At 36.6% G+C, this 18,463-nt stretch overlaps 1 protein-coding gene across 8 annotated transcripts; it reads right to left on the bottom strand.

Annotated features, from left to right (window-relative positions):
* Positions 1 to 516: 516 nt before the first annotated feature.
* LOC142626803 (chaperonin 60 subunit beta 4, chloroplastic-like) lies at positions 517 to 12,916 on the bottom strand. 8 transcript variants are annotated; one of them, XR_012842667.1, is made up of 16 exons: positions 12,628 to 12,915; positions 12,412 to 12,537; positions 11,207 to 11,344; positions 10,623 to 10,718; positions 10,288 to 10,530; positions 9,976 to 10,210; positions 9,064 to 9,233; positions 8,806 to 8,883; positions 8,630 to 8,701; positions 8,447 to 8,551; positions 8,153 to 8,245; positions 7,942 to 8,034; positions 7,357 to 7,480; positions 2,086 to 2,201; positions 1,876 to 2,012; positions 1,625 to 1,763 (listed from the first exon to the last, which is right to left on the bottom strand). XR_012842667.1 is itself a non-coding variant. In XM_075800517.1 (15 exons), the coding sequence occupies exons 1-14, from the start codon at positions 12,775 to 12,777 to the stop codon at positions 1,336 to 1,338; spliced, it is 2,151 nt and encodes a 716-aa protein (XP_075656632.1). In that variant the 5' UTR covers positions 12,778 to 12,916; the 3' UTR covers positions 519 to 1,216; positions 1,312 to 1,335. The 8 variants fall into 8 exon arrangements, 5 of the variants coding, with proteins under 5 accessions (XP_075656636.1, XP_075656632.1, XP_075656633.1 ...); XM_075800517.1 differs by lacking the exons at positions 1,876 to 2,012; positions 2,086 to 2,201 and adding an exon at positions 519 to 1,216 and having other exon boundaries at positions 1,312 to 1,763; positions 12,628 to 12,916; XR_012842668.1 differs by lacking the exon at positions 2,086 to 2,201.
* Between the last annotated feature and the right edge of the window lie 5,547 nt (positions 12,917 to 18,463).

The following is an 18,463-nucleotide window of genomic DNA, read 5'->3' as shown; positions in this document are numbered from 1 at the left end:
ATCATTTTGGATGTTCTCGTGGCCCCACGGAGGAAAAATAATATTTTTGATTTTTTCGGGGTCTGGCACGCAAATCAAGGGTGGATAAAATACGATATCAACAGTCATGAGCCATCCTTAGACGAGGAAAAGACAAATTATCATATATAAAACCTTAAGGTAAAAATAGAAGTGCAAAGGGAAGGAATAGACACCTCCCAGTACACTCATGCAATAATGAAAGACGAGGAAAGGCATGCATGCAACAAATAGACAATCTCTAAGGACGACAAATGGCCAAACCCCTGAGTGGTCCAAATTATGGATGAGAAAACACTCAGCCAATTCGAAATTCCTAAAATAAGTCCAAGTTATGGACAAGGAAATACTTAGCCATTCCAAAGTAAAGTCCTAACTATGGATGAGAAAATACTTGGATATTAAAATTGGCAATAGAAACAAAAAAAAAAACATTCACACATGGACGAAAACATATTTATAGATAAAATTAAAGGTAGACGACCATCTTCCAAAAACCCTTCAAAGTAATAAGTCTAAAAAGGCATTTGTATCAACCCCCATCCTTAAACATGGACGAGGTAATGTACTTGAAAAAAAAATCTAAAATGATCCAAAACAATGGACCCAAAAAAAAAGAAAAAAAAAAGAAAAAGAGAAGAAGCAAATAAAGACAAATTTTTTTTTTTTACTTTAGGGATAAACCACTGGGGGCAGTGCCCCCAGACTTTAAGTTGTCCTTCGTAGGATAAGGAGCAAAATCATCGTCCTCAAAATTCACATCCTCTGAGCTTGTCTAGAGTAAAGAACTTTCAGCCGCAATGGGAAGCTTGATGGAGTTAAAATCCACCCGAGGGAAGGATTCCATAGCGTCCATGCGAAAGTCCTCAAAACCAGCGGCAGTCCTCAAAACCAACGACATAGTTCTTGTCTAAGAGGTCAGTGAACACGCTAGACGCCTTAAATTCTCTGATAGCTTCCTCCTTAGCCTTGCCTAGAGAAGAAGAAAGCTCGTCACTTCTCTTTTGTAAGTGATCTAGATGAGTATCCTTCTTGACGACGTCTGCCTCCAGCTCCTAAACAAGAATTTTCAACTCCTTTATCTCATCCTCCAGCTTTACCCTCTCCATAACTTTACGGCTAGATTCCTTCTCCATGTCATGAATCTTCGTCTCTAGCTTGATCCTCTCGTTGTCCAGCTCATAGGCTTGTCTAGACACTGCCATAAACTTAGACAGCCTATATTAAGAAACATGGACGTGAAATAAAAGAGTAAAGTTCAATTTGTGTATGGCTAAGGATGAAACAAAATACCTTGAAGAGATCATGAATTGTAGATCATTCAAATTCCTTCACGGACATGTCATAGCAGATAGAGATGTCTTTATTAGTCACTGCCTGCTTAAACCTGTCCCAAGCAAGACGTTCACTTTTTAAGAGGATCATGGCACCACTGTCAAGAGGCCCAGCAAGAGAAGGATTAGACAAGCTCACTTCAGGAAGAGGGGTTTTTGCCATCAACAGCAGTTTAGCAACAACAAGATGAACAAAAGGGCTAGTCTCGACAACTAAGGGCTTGGACGGACCATGTCTTGGCTTTTTATTGCCTCGACCGCTAGGAAGACTCCCAGTATCAAGCATCCTGGACAAAGTCTTTTTCTTTTCTAAAACAGCTGGACGAGATTGGGTGAGGACGTCTTCCCTAGGTTGGACAGTTTCTTCGTTTGCCAAACCTTTTCCCTTGTTCTCCTTCATAGTTGTCATTCCTACATATAAGAAAGAAGGTTGTCAGAGTCTAGACAATATAAATGAGAAAGAAAAATTTAAGAAAACAAATAGCTTACTTCGACAAGAAGTAAGCTCGTGGGCTAGTGCTACCTTTGTAGGAACAGGCCCAAGTTCCCAAATGGCTAGACGATGGAGTGTTACCAAGGAATGGAAACTTTTGCCAGCAAAAGAATGTGCCTATTGGACACGATTCAGATGAAATTTACTTAGCGAACGATGAGCTACAGCTGAAAAGGAAACAATAAAGAGTTAGACGAAGATAAAGAGATATTTAGGACGAGGTAAAAGTAAGAAACATACCCTGATGACGTAGACGACCCATTTCACCAGTGTAAGGGGGGAAGGAATCCCTACCTACCTCAATGGGGTTTCCAGCCCAATACCCAAAGACGAAGAAGAACTCTGTTTTCCACCTCCTATCAGATGAAGGAAGGGAACTAATTAACCTATAGCTAGAGTACCTAGCAGAAAATCGATTAAAACCAACAGATTGGCTTATCTTAGAGGGCTTATAGCAATACAAGAACTCGTTCACAAAAAGAGGATGGTTCCCATCGAAAGCCTTTCTCTATAGTACCTGTATAAACACTATGGTTCTCCATGCATTGGGGTTTAGCTGATTTGGCCCTATACCTAACCTATGACGGAGTTCTCTAGCAAAGACGTTCAAAGGCAATCTAAGTTCCCCTAGAAGATAAGCCTCATACATACCAGTACCATGAGAATTAGAAGTACAACATCGTTCTCCAGGGGCAGCAAGATGAGGGTCAACCTTGTCAGAAATTTGCTATCTATCTCTGAGCATAATAAGTCTTTTTCATCTAGTTTGGACGGAATATTAATGGCACAAATATATATGATGTCCACCTCTTCACTAGGAGAAGGTGTGGACGGCTCAACACTCATGGACTGGCCAACAGACGACCTAGAAGCAATCCTCATCGTCATTTCTTCGTGAAGGATCTCTAAAGGAACCCTAGGGACTTCAGACGAGTATTGCTTGTCCGTGGTATTACCCCCACTACAACTACTACCGGTCTACTCTCACTATCACTACCACTAACACTACTATTACTCTTGTTGTGATACTTATCTATTTCTCTTTCCTCCCTATCACTAGACGAGGACACTATAATCTCAGCCATTTGTAAAGAATTCTAAAGAAGAAAACCTAGAGATGGGGAAAGGAGGATACCTGATTCAAGACAGAGAGGATTAAGGACGGGAGGAAACTTCTAGACGAGGTGTAGAGGACGACTGATGTCAAAATAGAAAATATGAGAAAGTAAGAGAGTAAGAGAGGTATTGGACTATTTATAGGCAGCAGAAGTGGACATTGAAGCGGTGCGAGCCAATGAGAATACGCCATATGGCAGTTTTTCTCAAAGAACAAAACAATGCGACCTATGGACCACTAGGATTAAGCCACGTGTCAACATCTAGGACACCTGATCTTGAACCACCTTGACATGCCATCTGGAAAATCCTTCAACCAATGAAAAATTGCCACGTGTAAAGGCAACAGTGATATGGATGACACAAGGACAAGGGGGCAACTGATGAGGTCCAAATCAAGCTTTGTTTGTCCATGATGGTCGCCCATGACCAGATCATGTCCAAAGAGTTTTACAAGGAAGGAAACCCAACAAAGACACTCCAAACATGAATAAAATCCCACCATAAAATATGGCAACTGTCCAAATCAGGTTGGTTGTCCATGGCTCACAAGGTATGGATGACCAAATGACACTTAGCAAATTTTAGAGAAATGCTCTGCAAGCTCCGCGCAATCAAGTCACGATCTATCATTCCAGAACGTGGGAAGGATTCCCCGAAATCCGCTCCATTTTCTCCATTAACTCCACACATCTCCTATGATAGTGGATCCGAACAAGTAGACCTAGTTCTAACTCTTTATAAAAGGATCAAGTCTCATTCAACCAAAAGTAAGTTCTACTATTTACAATTCACTATTTTTGTGTTCTAGAGAGAAAACTGACATAATCGTTGGAGGGTCCTTGACCGGTTCACACCGGTCACTTTTGATAGTCTTTTCTTTCTCTTCAGGTCATCAAGCCATCAACGTAGCCCCGAGCATTCAGCCTACTAATTGTCGGACATCATTATTATTATTATTCCAAAAAAAAAAAGTTTCTTATACAAGTTATATAAAATAATGATATAAATTTTTTTATATAAATATTTAATATACATTTTACTCTATTGATTATTTCAATGAACTAATATCTTGATATAAATGTAAACTTTTTTTTTTTTTTTTGGGGAGATTCAAGCCTAAATAAATAAAAATCAAAGAATGTGCTACATTACAGTTACATGGCAACATGCTGACATCTTTCTAAAAGCTCAATATTGTGTATGATGAACCCAATTAATTAATTGATTATGGTGATGCTATCCCTCCCACATTCCCACTTGATGGTGGTTATTAATTCTTAATTTTTGATATTGTTTTTTCTTCTCTTTTTACCGTTCATTAATTTTAGACTCTCTGGTTTTGTACTCAATAACTCATTTGGATGAATATTTATAATGTGATTTCACATTTGACTCCAAATTTAAGAAATAAAAATCTCTATAAATAAATAGTTTAAGACACATGACACAAAATTAGATTTCAATTGTAGAATCTTATTGAATTTTCTCCAAGTTTTGACTATATATATATAGATTATGAAAATCATTGTCTCTCGAGTTAGAGCTGAGAAATAGCACCATCTCTCCTAGTCAAGACGAGTAATTTCATATTATCCAGCGCATTTTCTTCATACCTTATATCCTTTCCTTTACCAAAGGAAAGCTTTGCTCCCAATCCAAATACGTTCACTTCTTACTATTCAACCTTATATCCATGTCTCATCAGGAGTAAGTTTATTGCCTATAAAAAATATGGGATCCACAAACACAAATGATAAGAAAATTTTGTAGGGAATATTGGTTCGTTTTGAACAGAATTACAACCTCTAAAATTATAAATTGATAATTCATAAGTTTCTTTTACTCCAAAGTAAAAAAGGCTATATTGTGAATTGATATTTCTCCAAAGACAGGCAGAGTGAGCCCAGAAACACATAACAAGTTAGACCAGGTTTACAAAATTGTTATAGCCATGGTTGTCAAAATCGCGATCCAAATCGTAGAATCGCACGATCTTACGATCCCACCTCACCAAAAAGTTTTAAATCGTAGCAGGATCGCAAAAATGTTAGGATCGTAGGTAGGATCGTGTAGAATCGTATAGGATCGTAGGATCGTATGGGATTCTACCGATCCTACCGATCCTACCATTTGGCTTGAATTTTTTTTTTTTTTTTTTTTTTTTTTTTTAAGTGGGATTCATTTGGGTAAACCTAAACCCACAAGCCCAACAGGTTTTAGAAGCCCAATAATGAATTGAAGTCCCAAATTTACCCCTATGTCAACATAAAATCTCAAAAATACCTATGGTATAAGTTTAATGTTTTCAAAAACAAAACCTTTTCTTTCTTTAACCGTTCCTGCTTTTTTAAACTGTTGTAGAAGCCAATTCACTTTTAATATTAACATACTTATGCTAAATTAATCATCTATTTGTATCGCCTTCACAAATGTTGTTACATAAAATCTAATGATGTACTTGTGTTTCACTATCTGTAGGCAACCATGTTTTATATAATTTTGAAGTGATTATTTTTATTGAGTTAAGAAGAACTATTTTTTTTTCATAGAATAATAAGACCTAAAAAAGTAAATATCAATTTTAGAACCAAAAATAAAAAATAAAACCACACAATTGAAACCAATGTCATTAAAGCATTAGATTTAGGAACTTTACCTTAGAAATAACAGTTTTAGTACTCACAACAGTGGTGTTTCTAACTTCATAGAAAAGAAAATGCATTTTGTAGAGTCCATATTTTTGTAGTTGGCAAATACGATAAATGTAATCAATTCATAGTGTTTTTGGTGTGTCTTAAGTGGGTTAAAGATGTATTTTATAGTCCAAGACAAAGACCCAAGTTCAGATCAAGAAAGAATCAAGTTTAGAGCAAGAAAACTAAAGTTTCTATCAGTTTGACTGCTAGCTTGATTCCTGACTAGACCGTATAAGATTTTCGATTTCAAGCTTGACATCTAGTTCGATCAATCGAGATGGCGATATTATCAAAAATATAAAACGTGAAAAATGCCATAACTAGCCCTTTGTCAAAAACACAGCATCTTTCAGTCCTGTTAATGGTGAGCCATCACTGCCTTTAAGTTTTCTTAACTTAAGTTTAACGTTTTAAAAAAAAAAAAAAACTCAGTCAAAAACCCAGCACCTCTCAACCCTCTCAATAATGTTGCCATGAGCCATTGCTGCCTTTAAGGTTTCTGGTAATTTGTTTTGGTAGTTAGTACTTAGTAGTTTATCATTTATTTGTACTTTGTTAGCTTAATTCCATATTGTTGTGTTGCGTATATGATTTTGACAAAGCTTTTAAGGTTTTTATTTTTCTATTTTGTTAACTAAATTAAGTAAAATTTGAAAAATTATGAAACAAGATCTTCATTATTTAATTAGCTAGTTTACCTTAGATTGAGAATTTTCTTTTAGATTACATATTGTAAAATTGTAGTTAGCTAGTTTTTATATGCTAACTAGTCTAACTTATTTTGGATTTGGAACTTAGAATTTGGAAAACATTTTTCATATGTGTAGATAATATTTTGGTACTTAGTTGCTAATTAAACATGTACTGAACTTTTTAGATACATTATGTCAAAAGTTAAATATATTTTGCTTCATTAGAATGACATAAGAACGATGTAGTGCGTGCAAATTACATTTTATGATGCAATTTTTTTTTAATGGATGGATTTATATTTTAAGTAATTATATAACATACAAAGTCACTATCAATAGGTTTTTTGCTTAAAATCTGAAAATAGGTAGGATCTTACGATTCACGATCCGATCCTACGATCTCCGATCCTACCTACCTCCCACGATCCTACGTAGGATCCCGATTTTGACAACCTTGGTTATAGCTTTCCAAATGTATCATATATTTAGCCAGTAATGCATTTCAAGGTGTATTCTGTCTTGATCCTTTGAGGTTCTATTGTCATTATTACCACAGAAAAAACTAGCCTCCATCAAGGAAAGCAACATCACTAGTACCATACCATATCCCTTTCCAAAGTGAGCTAACTTAGGCAGCCACCTTATCTTGTTGGATTCCATCTTCAGGCCCCGAGGAAAATTAGCGTGAAGGAATTGAATTGAAATTCAGCACCATTGTATCGGTAAATTAGGATTTTTGGGTAACCTTTGTATAATTGATAAATCCTATAAGGCTTTGTTTGGGAGTTCATAAAAGAATGAAATGGAATTGAATGAGTAAATTTATAAAGGACTAGAATGAGTGCAGCATTTTAAGAGCTGGATAGGTGTATAAGTCCATCCCCCAAACTAAAAGTTCATTGGGCTGAGACCTGAATGATAAAATATTGAAATATATTGTCACTTAACTCGTTATAATGTCATAGATTAAGAAATGAAAACTTCTTTGGGAATGCAGAAATCACCTGACGTTGGCATTGGTGGTCTCCTTGGGATGGGCTCTAGTTCCTTGATGTCAACTACAACTGCAGAAGAAGTCAGAAAACTCTTGGCTACAGATGTTGCATGCTCCAAACAACATCTAACTACCTGCTCCAATGTTTGATCAAGGAAATGATTTTATCAGCTATAATTTCTCCTACATATTGGTTAGGTCAAAGATTTGATTTTCTGGCTTAGAAGTTAAAACTGACATCCTTAATTATATATGTTCTTGATTGAGATCTTTATCTAATTTCATTGAAATATATTCATTTGTAATGTTTTCTGCATGACAGTTAGATAACATCTCTCCAGATCATCTGGTAGCTTTCTCATGGGGTGAAATATATTGGCACATGGTATGCCCAACACTTACATGTCTAGGTAATTAGGCCAATGATATGGGCATCTTCTAATAAATCCATTCATTTTACATTTGATTTGTAAGTTTACATATGCATCCAGTGGGTTTTGAACCCACAACCTTACCCTCCACCCTTTCTTATAGGGAGAGGAGGTGCCATCTAAACTAGAGCTCATTAGCAATAAAATCATTCAATTGATGATACCTTTGATGGATCTATAATTCCTGCCTTCATCAAATCCTCATAACAGTCTCTTGCAGCGTTGTACCCATAGTTAATATTATCATTAGAAAGAATCTGCAAGGATTATTTAACAGGGCAGTTTATGGATTGTATATCTATAACAAACAGCAAAATTATTATTTTTTTAATCTCAATTTACTTAAAAATAAAATAAGGCTTATTGTGCAGAGACCTTTTCTATAACCACACTGCCATTTACACCTGCATTTTTGGCAATCAGTCTTGCAGGATAATACAAAGCTCTTCGGAAGATCTCAGCTCCAATCTGCAAAGCACTTCTATTTCTAACATCACAATCTTTTTATATACAGTCACAGGAAACTAATTGCATCACTACAACACCATGTGGATATGTAATATATGACATACACTTGATTTAGAAATTCAGAAATGAACTTAAGTGGACTTCAAATATTAAGGCCACTGATTGTGATATGTAATCTGGAAGTAAAAGACAGATATCTACCTTCTGTTCTTCATTGTCCAATAGTTGTTTGATGCCATCTACCTTTGTAGATAGCCTCAAAAGGCAACATCCCCCACCAACTACAACACCTTCCTCAATTGCTGACTGTAATATTCCAAGTTAGTAGGTTTCTTTACTGATTCACAAACCAGCTTCTAATGAGATAAAAAAGAGATTTTCTACCTTGGTTGCATTCAAAGCATCTTCAATCCTGAGTTGTTTATCCTTCAACTCAACTTGTGATTGTGCTCCTACCTAGGATTAAATTGATAAAACTCAGTCTGTCAGTTAGACAGTGAGCTACAGCCTCCAGACTCCCAGATTGGCAAGATGCGGGCTGTAAACATAACTTTGATTACCTGAAGAATGGCAATTCCCCCTGATAACCTAGCTATTCTTTCATTTAGTATCTTCTTTTGAAAATTTTCTTCAGTATTCTGCAAAACAAGAAACCATCCCATTGGTATTCATGGGAATGCTAACAGCACATCAATTCTTTCTACAACTCAGCAGTGCACTAGTGTTAAAGCGTGCTTATTTACTCATGCAATTAACATTAAATATGAAACTTCAAAGCAGATGATACACCAATGCGGCTATAGAGATGTTAGTTGCACCTCAACAAGCCCCTGGATTTGAGAAACCCGCTTTTCAACCGCTTCACAAGTGCTCCCATCTGTGACTAGTAATGTAGAATCCTTGGTTATCAAAACCTTGGTAGCGGAGCCCAATACCTCCTTGCCAGCCTTCTCAAGGGTCAAACCCATCTCATCTCTGATTACAGTACCTGCAAAAATTATCAAGATCCAAGAATGCAAGAGCATGAAGAACCGTAAAAGGCAAAATGTGGAAGGGATGAAAGAACAACTCAACTAATTAAGTCTTAACACAAACTATGTGAGTTTGGTTACATGAATTTGCTATCATCAAATCCCATTTAACCTTATATCCATTTTCCTAAAGAATTTGTGCTTACGAGATGTGGCTAACTTTGCATTAACCTACAATCATTCCCCCATTTTTCTGGGCAAGGGACCCACTATGTAAATATATTCAAGATGGGCTAAAGAGAAACATAAGAAACAAAATTTTAATATTTAAATTTAAATGAAAATGTATATATTTATTTTTTATAAAGCATCTCAGAATATCAAACAGCAATCATTTGCAAACCTAGATTAATTCGGTGCATTGTCTGTTAGTAGTACTAGTAGTAGTGGTGTTACTATTGCTACTAAGACTACTTGTTGTTACTATTATTATCACTGAGATATAGCCCAAAAGGATGTCTTTTTATTGTTCACCTCAAAAAGCTACTGAAAACAGCATGTTAATATTTGGTGTTTCAACAACCCTAAGTGCATAGGCATAGAATTTGGGTAACTGGAATACCCAATAAAGTTAAAGTTGCTTCCTTCTTTTGCCTCATCCAATGAAAGGAAATATACGCTTGTAGCTGTTGTAATTGACATATAAGCACTATCAAAATCAATGCTATAATATCTATGTTCTGGTGTTTAATCCACTACCTCCAGTCAAGATGGCGATGTCATCTAAGTAGAGGCTCTTGCGCTCACCAAAGGCAGGAGCCTTAATAGCAGCCGCCATCAGCACACCCCTGAGCTTATTTCTAATTACTGGAGCCAGAGCTTCCTGCTCAATGCCCTCTGCAACTATCACAATTGGATACTTCTCTTTAACTGCACTGTCCAATATTTTAAACATCTCCTTTGGGTCTGTGATTTTTTTGTCGACCAAAAGTAACTGCAAACAAAACATTTCACACCTTCTAACAATTCATGGGAGAACATGCCAGACTATGAAAATTGTACAATTCCTACCTTGCAATTGTGGAACTCCACTGTCATCTTTTGTCGATCAGTTACAAAGTAAGGAGACAAATATCCACGATCAAATTGCATTCCTTCTACAATTTGTAAACTGTTCTCGGTACTTTTTCCTTTTTCAATTGTCACTACACCCTTCTTTCCCACTTGATGAAGAGCATCAGCTATCATGTTTCCCACCGCATGATCATTTCCCGCACTAACTGCAGCAACATCTGCAAGCTCATTATCTTCAACCTGCATACATTTGAAATGTATTGCAGTTTAATTCAGCTAAAATGAGAAAATACTTCTTGGAGAAACCAAAACAAGAAAAATATCTTGTTTACCTCTCTGGACATTAATTTCAGTTCAGAAACAAGGGCCTTTGCAGTCTTCTCAATCCCACGAGCAATTTGGACAGGATTCATACCAGCAGCAATAACCTAGGAAAGGTTCAATAATTAAAACAAAATATTGACAGAGCTTGACATAACTTCCTAATCCATTCAAAGTGGAGGTACCTTTATATATGTTGGCAAAAGAAGTGCCTTTAATATAGAGAAAGCTGTAAGAGATATTAACTCCATATAAGCAATTTCATTAGGCAATTGACAAGCCCTGCCTTCTGTATAATTTTTTATGACACAACCTAACCTAGATGGTAAGGCCTTATTGGTGTAGAACCTGCTCAAAACTACTGTCTTCTTAATTCACAAATTATCTATCGTCTTATTGAGAAGTGCACATTCACAATGTTAAAAAGCCTTGCCATTTGTTGCCTAGTGTTTTTAGTGCCTTCCAGGTATTTCCTTGTTTAGAAAGCACGCCATTATATCACAATGGCAGAATATGCAGTGGTCCTTAACCCATCAAAGCAAAACTTCTTTTGTTGTAGTAATATGGCTACTCATGTACAGGATCCAATTCATACCTTCAAACCCTCAGCAATTAGACCCTGAGCAAGAATGATTGATGTAGTGGAACCATCACCAGCAAGGTCATTTGTTCTGGCACCAGCTTGTCTCACCAGTTTAACTCCAACATTCTCCAAAGGGTCCTCCAATTCAATCTAAATAAAACAATTTAGAACCAGTTAAGGAGAAAGCACCTGATAAGAAAAGTTATGATTTAAATATTAGATTTTCTTTCTGTTAATGATGTAATTTGAATAATTAGAATTTTCCTTTTGCTAATGATGTTACTCCACCATTGTGTCAGAGAAAAATGATTTGAAGTAAAACAATAGCAAGAATTAAGGGGGATGAGGGAATGAAATGAAGTTACTTTCTATAGAGATTTCTTTTAAAGTCATTGACAAACCCCTAAAAAATAAAATCGAATATTAAATCATGGCCATAATGCCATGTTTGATATAGATGAAATGCTATAAGCTCGCCATGATATAAGTGAAAAACTTGAAAGTCAACTCACATATTTATATATACAAAATAAGCTCAACATGAAATTGTCAATTTGATATACATGCATAATGTAAGAGATCAAAAGGTGTCAAATAAAATTAAAAAATGTTGCAACGAGGCAAGTAGATAATGAAAGATGAAGAAAATCCCCAGCAAATTGTGATAAAGATATAAAATAGGTATATGTCCTGGTATAAGTCATTTCTCTCTTACTGCACTTGCACTCGCCATGAAAGACATCTGCTTGTCCTCTTATATGTTGTTTCTTGCTTACAAAGTACAATCGTACTTGCATATAGGATATACACAAAAAATAGTAATAGTTGTTCTACATACCGCAGCCAATTGATTTTTATCTTACTATCACTTAATTGTTTCAGGTCTGGATAATATATAAAGCGGGGAACCATTTCTCATGCTGAAACCTTGGCTTCCACAATTGTACAAGCATTTGAAACACAGCTTCAATGGTACTTAACTTAAATGCATAATCTCAAACCAAAACTACAAGTCTTACAATCATGGTAAACTTCTAGGACTAGGAAGACAAATAATTAATAATCAACTCTGTATGAAAATTGGAACTAATAGTAATTTAAATTTCCAGCCACCTATGCCATAATTGTCAACTTAAAATGTGTAACCAAATAATGAAATGGACAAGATAAAGGAGAATGTGAAAAGGGTAATGGACAAATGGGTACGTGTGCAATACCTCTTTGAGAACAGTTTCACCATCATTTACAATTTTTGGAGGTCCGTACTTGTTCTGCAATACCACATTCCTCCCCTTTGGACCCAAAGTCACCCCAACAAGTTCAGCCACCATGTCCACCCCTGCCTGCATCACCAAAGTCCAAACCAGACATTCAAATCAAGCCCAGCAAAATACAAATGTGGGTGTTGAAGAACTAGTGCCATGGACTGTAACCTGAAGCTTTTTTGTGGTTGAACCATCTTGGTTCAAGTGAAGCTCTTTGGCCATGGCTTTTGGGTTTAACATGGAAGGTGAGGAAGGTCTTTTGGGCAGTATTGGGTTGGCGAAATAAAGAACAGAGATATGGGTTGCAGAAGATGCCATGACCTGCTGGTTCAGTTTGGTGTACTGGTTGAAGTAAAAAATATCTTGATAAATTGTTTGGAGGATAAGAGATTACGAGAGAGAGAGAGAGACAGAGTAAGAGGATGGTTCTAACGAAAAAAAAAAATATCTAAGTACATGTTCTGGCGCTATTCCAAAACCAACACGTATGTAAGTCTAATAGAACATTCCGGTTGTCTATGAAAGAGCTCATCGTAGTGAACCTGTCGTTTTGGGTTTTTTTTTTTTTTTTTCGTTTGTGTGTTTCATTAGTGATAAAAAGCATTTCGTTTCGTGAGTATGCAGGGACGGAGCTAGGACTTAGAGTTAGGGGGGCAAAAGTATAAACAAATATTTTTTTGAAACTCCAAGTAAACAATCATTTAGAAGAGAAATGTTATATCCACAATATTTTCATTACATTTTCACAACAAATCGTAAATGGTAGGTTATTTTGGTTGTTATAAGTGAGCAAAAAAGTAATTTAAGTAGTGGATTCAAATTAGAACCAATAACAGCTTACCACATGTAATTTGTTGTGAATATAGCACTTCCCAATTTAGAAAGTTAAGCTTTTTTTAAAACTTTTTTTTTTTGGTGTCTTGTGTGTTGTCAAATGTGTGTGGGTGTTCACTTAGACTAGTTAGAATTGGCTTAGGAATTTTTTATTTTATTTTATTTTTTGTTTGTGTCTTGCGTGAGTTTGTTTTGGGGTGTTGTTTGGGCTTAAGTTTGTTTTTGGTAAATTTTGTTGTTAAGCTTGTTAAATTTATTTCAAATTTTAGATCAATAAAAATTTTTATAGCCTTTAAAAAGATCAATAATATTGTTGAGATGGCAAAGTACAAATTTATTGAAACAAATTGCTAAAATTAATACACACACACATATATATACACACACTAAAACAAATTTGAAAAAATTTAGGGGGGCCACTGCCCCCCCTAGTCCAACTATAGTTCCATCACAATGAGTATGGTTCTCGTCAGTACCGTTGGATGACGTGTGTTCCTATTAAGAGAAAACACCAAGTGATGAGATGACACCAGTTTGGGGCTTGCCAAGGATCATCCGGTACTTAAATTAACTTAAACTCTTTAGAAATCAATAATCTATAAAGCAATTTGTGTGTGTGTTCAGAATGAATCACTTACTTGTCTCTCTTAGCTTTATATAGCCTTTGTGTGAGTAAATATCCAATCTGTTGGCCTCACATTACATTGCCTAAGCTGGAGGATTAATGGCACAGTAATGACTAGTTAATCCTAGCCATTTAAGGTTTGTAACGGCCATTAAATGTAGAGAATTTGACAGCGGTAATGACTCTATATCCATTCATCATTTGGTCATTAAATGCTGAATTTATGTTTGGAATTAATGTGCTTACGCTCGTCCATACCTAACTCATCACTTGCTTGGATGGTTTGTAGTATGGAAGGCCATTTTATCGCTATTCGTTAGTTACCCCTTTGTTCCTATTGCTTGTCATTGGTTTGGGCATGCAAAGGAATACGAAAGGTTTTGATGGTCCACCTACATTATTTTCCCAAGATTCTTGTTCAATCACCATAAATGTGACGCAACTTCCCTGTTAGGCAATTGAGACATGTTTCTTTCCCATTCGTCACGCGTGTGGAAATTTCATAGAATTTCCTGCGCCTTGATTTTCATTTCTTCCTTTCTGAGAAACCGTTTTCTTATTTTTCTTCCTTCTTCAACCTTTGTCTCTGAAGTTTGAAGCTCTCAAAAGCTCCCAACTTCATCCTGGTAAGCTTTCTTTACTTCGAATCTCCATTAATGGTTGATTTTGTTTCTCTTAGGCAACAAACTCCCCCTGTTTCCTTTTTCTTTGCTAGGCTAGGATTTTTTCTTGAACACTCTAGTGGGAAATGTCCCCAAGTAAGTTTGTTCTTACCTGGCAGTTGTGCTGCGTTTAGACTTGTCTTAGTTACCCTTTATCCCCTAATCCGATGCTCTCTGATTAAATATCATTTGGAGATGGCCATCATAGATGAGGGAGATTCTAAAGCTAGGTCTAGCAAGCTTGAGATGGGCCTGTCTTCAAACTATGAGTCTAAGGAGCTAGGTGTGGACACTACAGTGTTGAAGCCTTTGCAAACTCCAAACCCACCTTCGCCCTTTTCTTCGCTCCCTTTCCATGCCCTCTCTGAGTCTTGCTGTTTAAAGACAAAACAGTTGAAGTCCATAAGAAAAAGATTCCAATTCCCTCGCGGCACCGTTGCTTGCTTACCTCGCCCAAACAAGAAAGCTTACGCCTTTGCCCATGGCGAGGTGTGCTTCTACAAAGCTACCTTCTCGTATGGCCTTCACTTCCCCATTCACGCATTTATAATGTTGCGTTTTTCCTCCCTCAATCTTGCCCTTGGTTAATTCTATGTTGTATGTCGATTTAGGTATCCGTCCATGAAGGGGACATGATATCATTGAACGAGTTCCTTCATTTATATTGTCTGAAACCCTCTACCCATTATGGGTATTATGAGCTTTTGCCTTGGAATAGGAATTCTTGGATTGTCTCTAGATTCCCTTCTTCCTTCTGTGATTGGAAATCACGATACTCTTTTGTTTCTAGCTCTGGGTGGAAAACCATGACTGACGACCTTTGGGCCGAAGTCCCATGGTTACTATGGAAATGGGAGATCCCATCTCTTGGTGCGTCTTTTTGAACTTTTTTATTTATTTATTTTAAAGATGACCTCTGTTTCATATACGTAATGGTTCTCTTGATACCTGTTTTGCAGCTTCTGAACAACCTATCTTAGAGAGTCGCTATTAGAGCCGAGTTATAGCTGCTTTGGAGTTTGCTTGCAGGATCAACGACTTTGACGATTTGGTGGATCCTCGTTGTCTGTATGATCACTGGCTTAGACCTAAGCCTTTTGAATACGTGCTGAGAAAAATACACCGAGAAGAGAAAAGTACATGTATCCCTTTTTTTGATCTTCCTTTTATTTTTATTTCTGTTTCTTATCCCTCTCTCTGGTTTTGTTTTTGCAAAGATGGCCACTAAATACAGCAAGGACAAATATGCACGTGTTAAGGGAATGAAGAATGAACCTTTGTCTCAACTGGTTGTTGAAACGAAGAAACGCAAACTGAATGAGGAAAGAGGTGAGACGACCATTTCTCCCACCGTTCGTACTGTTTCTTCTTCTCCAACTCCGTCCCTCAAGATGATGACCCACCACTTGCTCTAAAGGGAAGAGCAAGGTTGGAAAAAGTGTCTGGGAGGACCCGGCTATAGCTCTTGGTCGGGCTCATAACATGATTACAAACGAGGAGCTTAAGGGTTTGTCTTCCATCCTGTCTCACAAGTTAGTCAGTCGTCACATACATAAATCGGTGCAAGTATTATACTCAATTGTTTCTTCGTCATTGAATTTTTTGCTCTGTCCATAGAGTCTAACTATGTACTCTTCTTTTAGGTTCATGGAGAGTCACTACGTTTAATGACCGACTATCTGAGCACCAAAGAGAAGGTAGTGATGGCCAACTTAAAGGTCGAATCTGTGGAAGCAGAAAGCTCAAGGCTGCAAAAAGATCTGATTGAGGCTATGGACGAAGCTACGAAGGCAAAAGGGAAGGTTACAGAGCTCAACGAGGTGCTGAAGGTGGAGAAACTACTTGTCGCTCAAAAAGACGATGAGATTCAGGTTGCTCTTCTTCGGACTAACGAGGAACATGAGAAAGTGATTGATCAGTTTCTGAAGTCTGAGCACTTTTCTGACCTTCAATTCATCCATTATTACAAAGGCTTTGAGCTTTTGTGTAGATGGACAATGAAACATCATAGTCAAGTTGTGGACTTCTCCAACCTTGACTTTAAGGCCATTAATACTAAGCTTCTTACTGATGAAGCTAAGGAACAAGAGGAAGCTACTTCCGTTGCTGTTGAAGAAGATGGTGCTATTGAAGATGGACCAGTGGATGAAGGTCACGTGGATGAGGTCGTCGATGCACCTTAAAAAAGACTTTTAATATCTTTTTTTTTTTTTTTTTTTTTTTTTTTTTTTTTTTTTTTTTTTTTTGTGTGGAGAACTTTGGTTGCCTCCTGTTTTGAGACTTTAACTTAAAAACAATGGATATTTTGGATGCCTTATGTTTTGAGGCTTTTACATCTCGTCTTTATAAACAATAAATATTTTGGGATGCATCCTATTTTGAGGTTTTTTTTCTTTCATTTCTGTTCAAAAAGATATCAATCATTTCGAATGTAGCATCAGTTCCTATTATCTTCTTTGTTTTGATTGCTTTGACCTTTCTTTTGGAAGGGCCTTTTTTGCAGCTCGTCAATTAGACATATTAACGGTTGGTCAATTAAGTCCCTTGACGATCTTTTAATACTAACAATTTTTTTTTCTTCTATGATTTGAACTCGTCATTGGAGTTCTTACCATGAACAAGTATCTTTTATTATTTAAACTCATTATGGGAGTTCTTACCACTAATAGTTTTTTCTATGATTTGAACTCGTCATTGGAGTTCTTACCATGAACAAGTATCTTTTATGATTGAAACTCATCATTGGAGTTTTTACCATTGATGATTTAAACTTGTCATTAGAGTTTCTACCTTTTATAATTTCCTTTACGATTTAAACTCGTTGTAGGAGTTTTTACCGTTTATAATTTCCTTTACTATTTAAACTAGTTGTAGGAGTTTTTACCATTTATAATTTCCTTTACTATTTAAACTCATTGTTGGTGTTTTTACCATTTATAATTTTCCTTTACGATTTAAACTCGTCAATGGAGTTTATACAGTCAACAATTCCTTCATGATTTAAACTCGTCATTTGTAGTTTTTACCGTGGGTATCTCTTTTTTGTGATCTAACCTCGTCTACAACCTTGCCCTTGAGATTGTGTTGTCATGGACGACTGAATCAAAGATCAAGCCTTTTGAAAAAGATATGGCTTATGGAGCCTTATTATTTCATTCACCCTTTATTTGTGAGGGGATTACAAGGGAAATAACTAGAAATAATTTGACCAAACTAAAATGCTGAAAGAAAAAATGCTAAATTAAAAGCAAAAGAAATCTCGCTTTTCTAATGCATCGTCAGGCGAGGTACTCCTATGAACGGAGTTTATTGATTTAGGTACTTCCTATTAATAGTACTTCTTGAGGTGCTCCACATTCCAAGGACGAGGCAATGGATTATTGTCAAGGTCCTTCAAGTAGTAGCTTCCTCTTCTTGAGTAATAGATGACCTTATATGGACCTTCCCAAGTAGGGCCTAACTTTCCTTGGGTTGGGTCTCTAGTGGCTTGTGAGACTTTTTTGCAGTACCATATCGTCGGGGTTGAACTTCCTGAGCTTCACCCTCTGATTGTGGTACTTTGCCATCTTCTACTGATATTGGGCCATTCTTTAGGCTACCTCGTCTCTTACTTCAGATAAACAATCCAAACTTAGCCTTAGTTCGTCATTGTTTGAACTCTCGTCATAATGGGCTCACCTAAGGCTGGATAACCTCACTTCAACTGGAATAACTACCTTTGTACTGAAGGCCAGGTTGAATGGTGTCTCTCTTGTTGGCGTTCTTGTAATTGTTCGATTATCCCATAGTCCCATAGTAACCTTGGTAACTCTTCTGGCCATGCACCCTTTGTCCCCTTAAGTCATGCTTTGATGAGTTTGAGTAAAGTACGATTTGGTACCTC

Source organism: Castanea sativa, chromosome 3 (assembly GCF_040712315.1).
Source record: "Castanea sativa cultivar Marrone di Chiusa Pesio chromosome 3, ASM4071231v1".
In the NCBI taxonomy this organism is placed as follows: Eukaryota; Viridiplantae; Streptophyta; class Magnoliopsida; order Fagales; family Fagaceae; genus Castanea; species Castanea sativa.
This window is presented reverse-complemented; position numbering and strand designations above follow the sequence as displayed.

What these genes read in the sequence shown, in the direction of transcription:
- LOC142626803 (XM_075800517.1), bottom strand. Translation starts at nt 12,777, where the DNA reads ATGGCATCTTCTGCAACCCATATCTCTGTTCTTTATTTCGCCAACCCA. An exon ending in TGAAATTAATGTCCAGAGAG is followed by an intron (nt 10,531 to 10,622) that starts GTAAACAAGATA and finishes AAATGTATGCAG; the next exon opens with GTTGAAGATAATGAGCTTGC. An exon ending in GAATTATAGATCCATCAAAG is followed by an intron (nt 7,481 to 7,941) that starts GTATCATCAATT and finishes ACATTGGAGCAG; the next exon opens with GTAGTTAGATGTTGTTTGGA.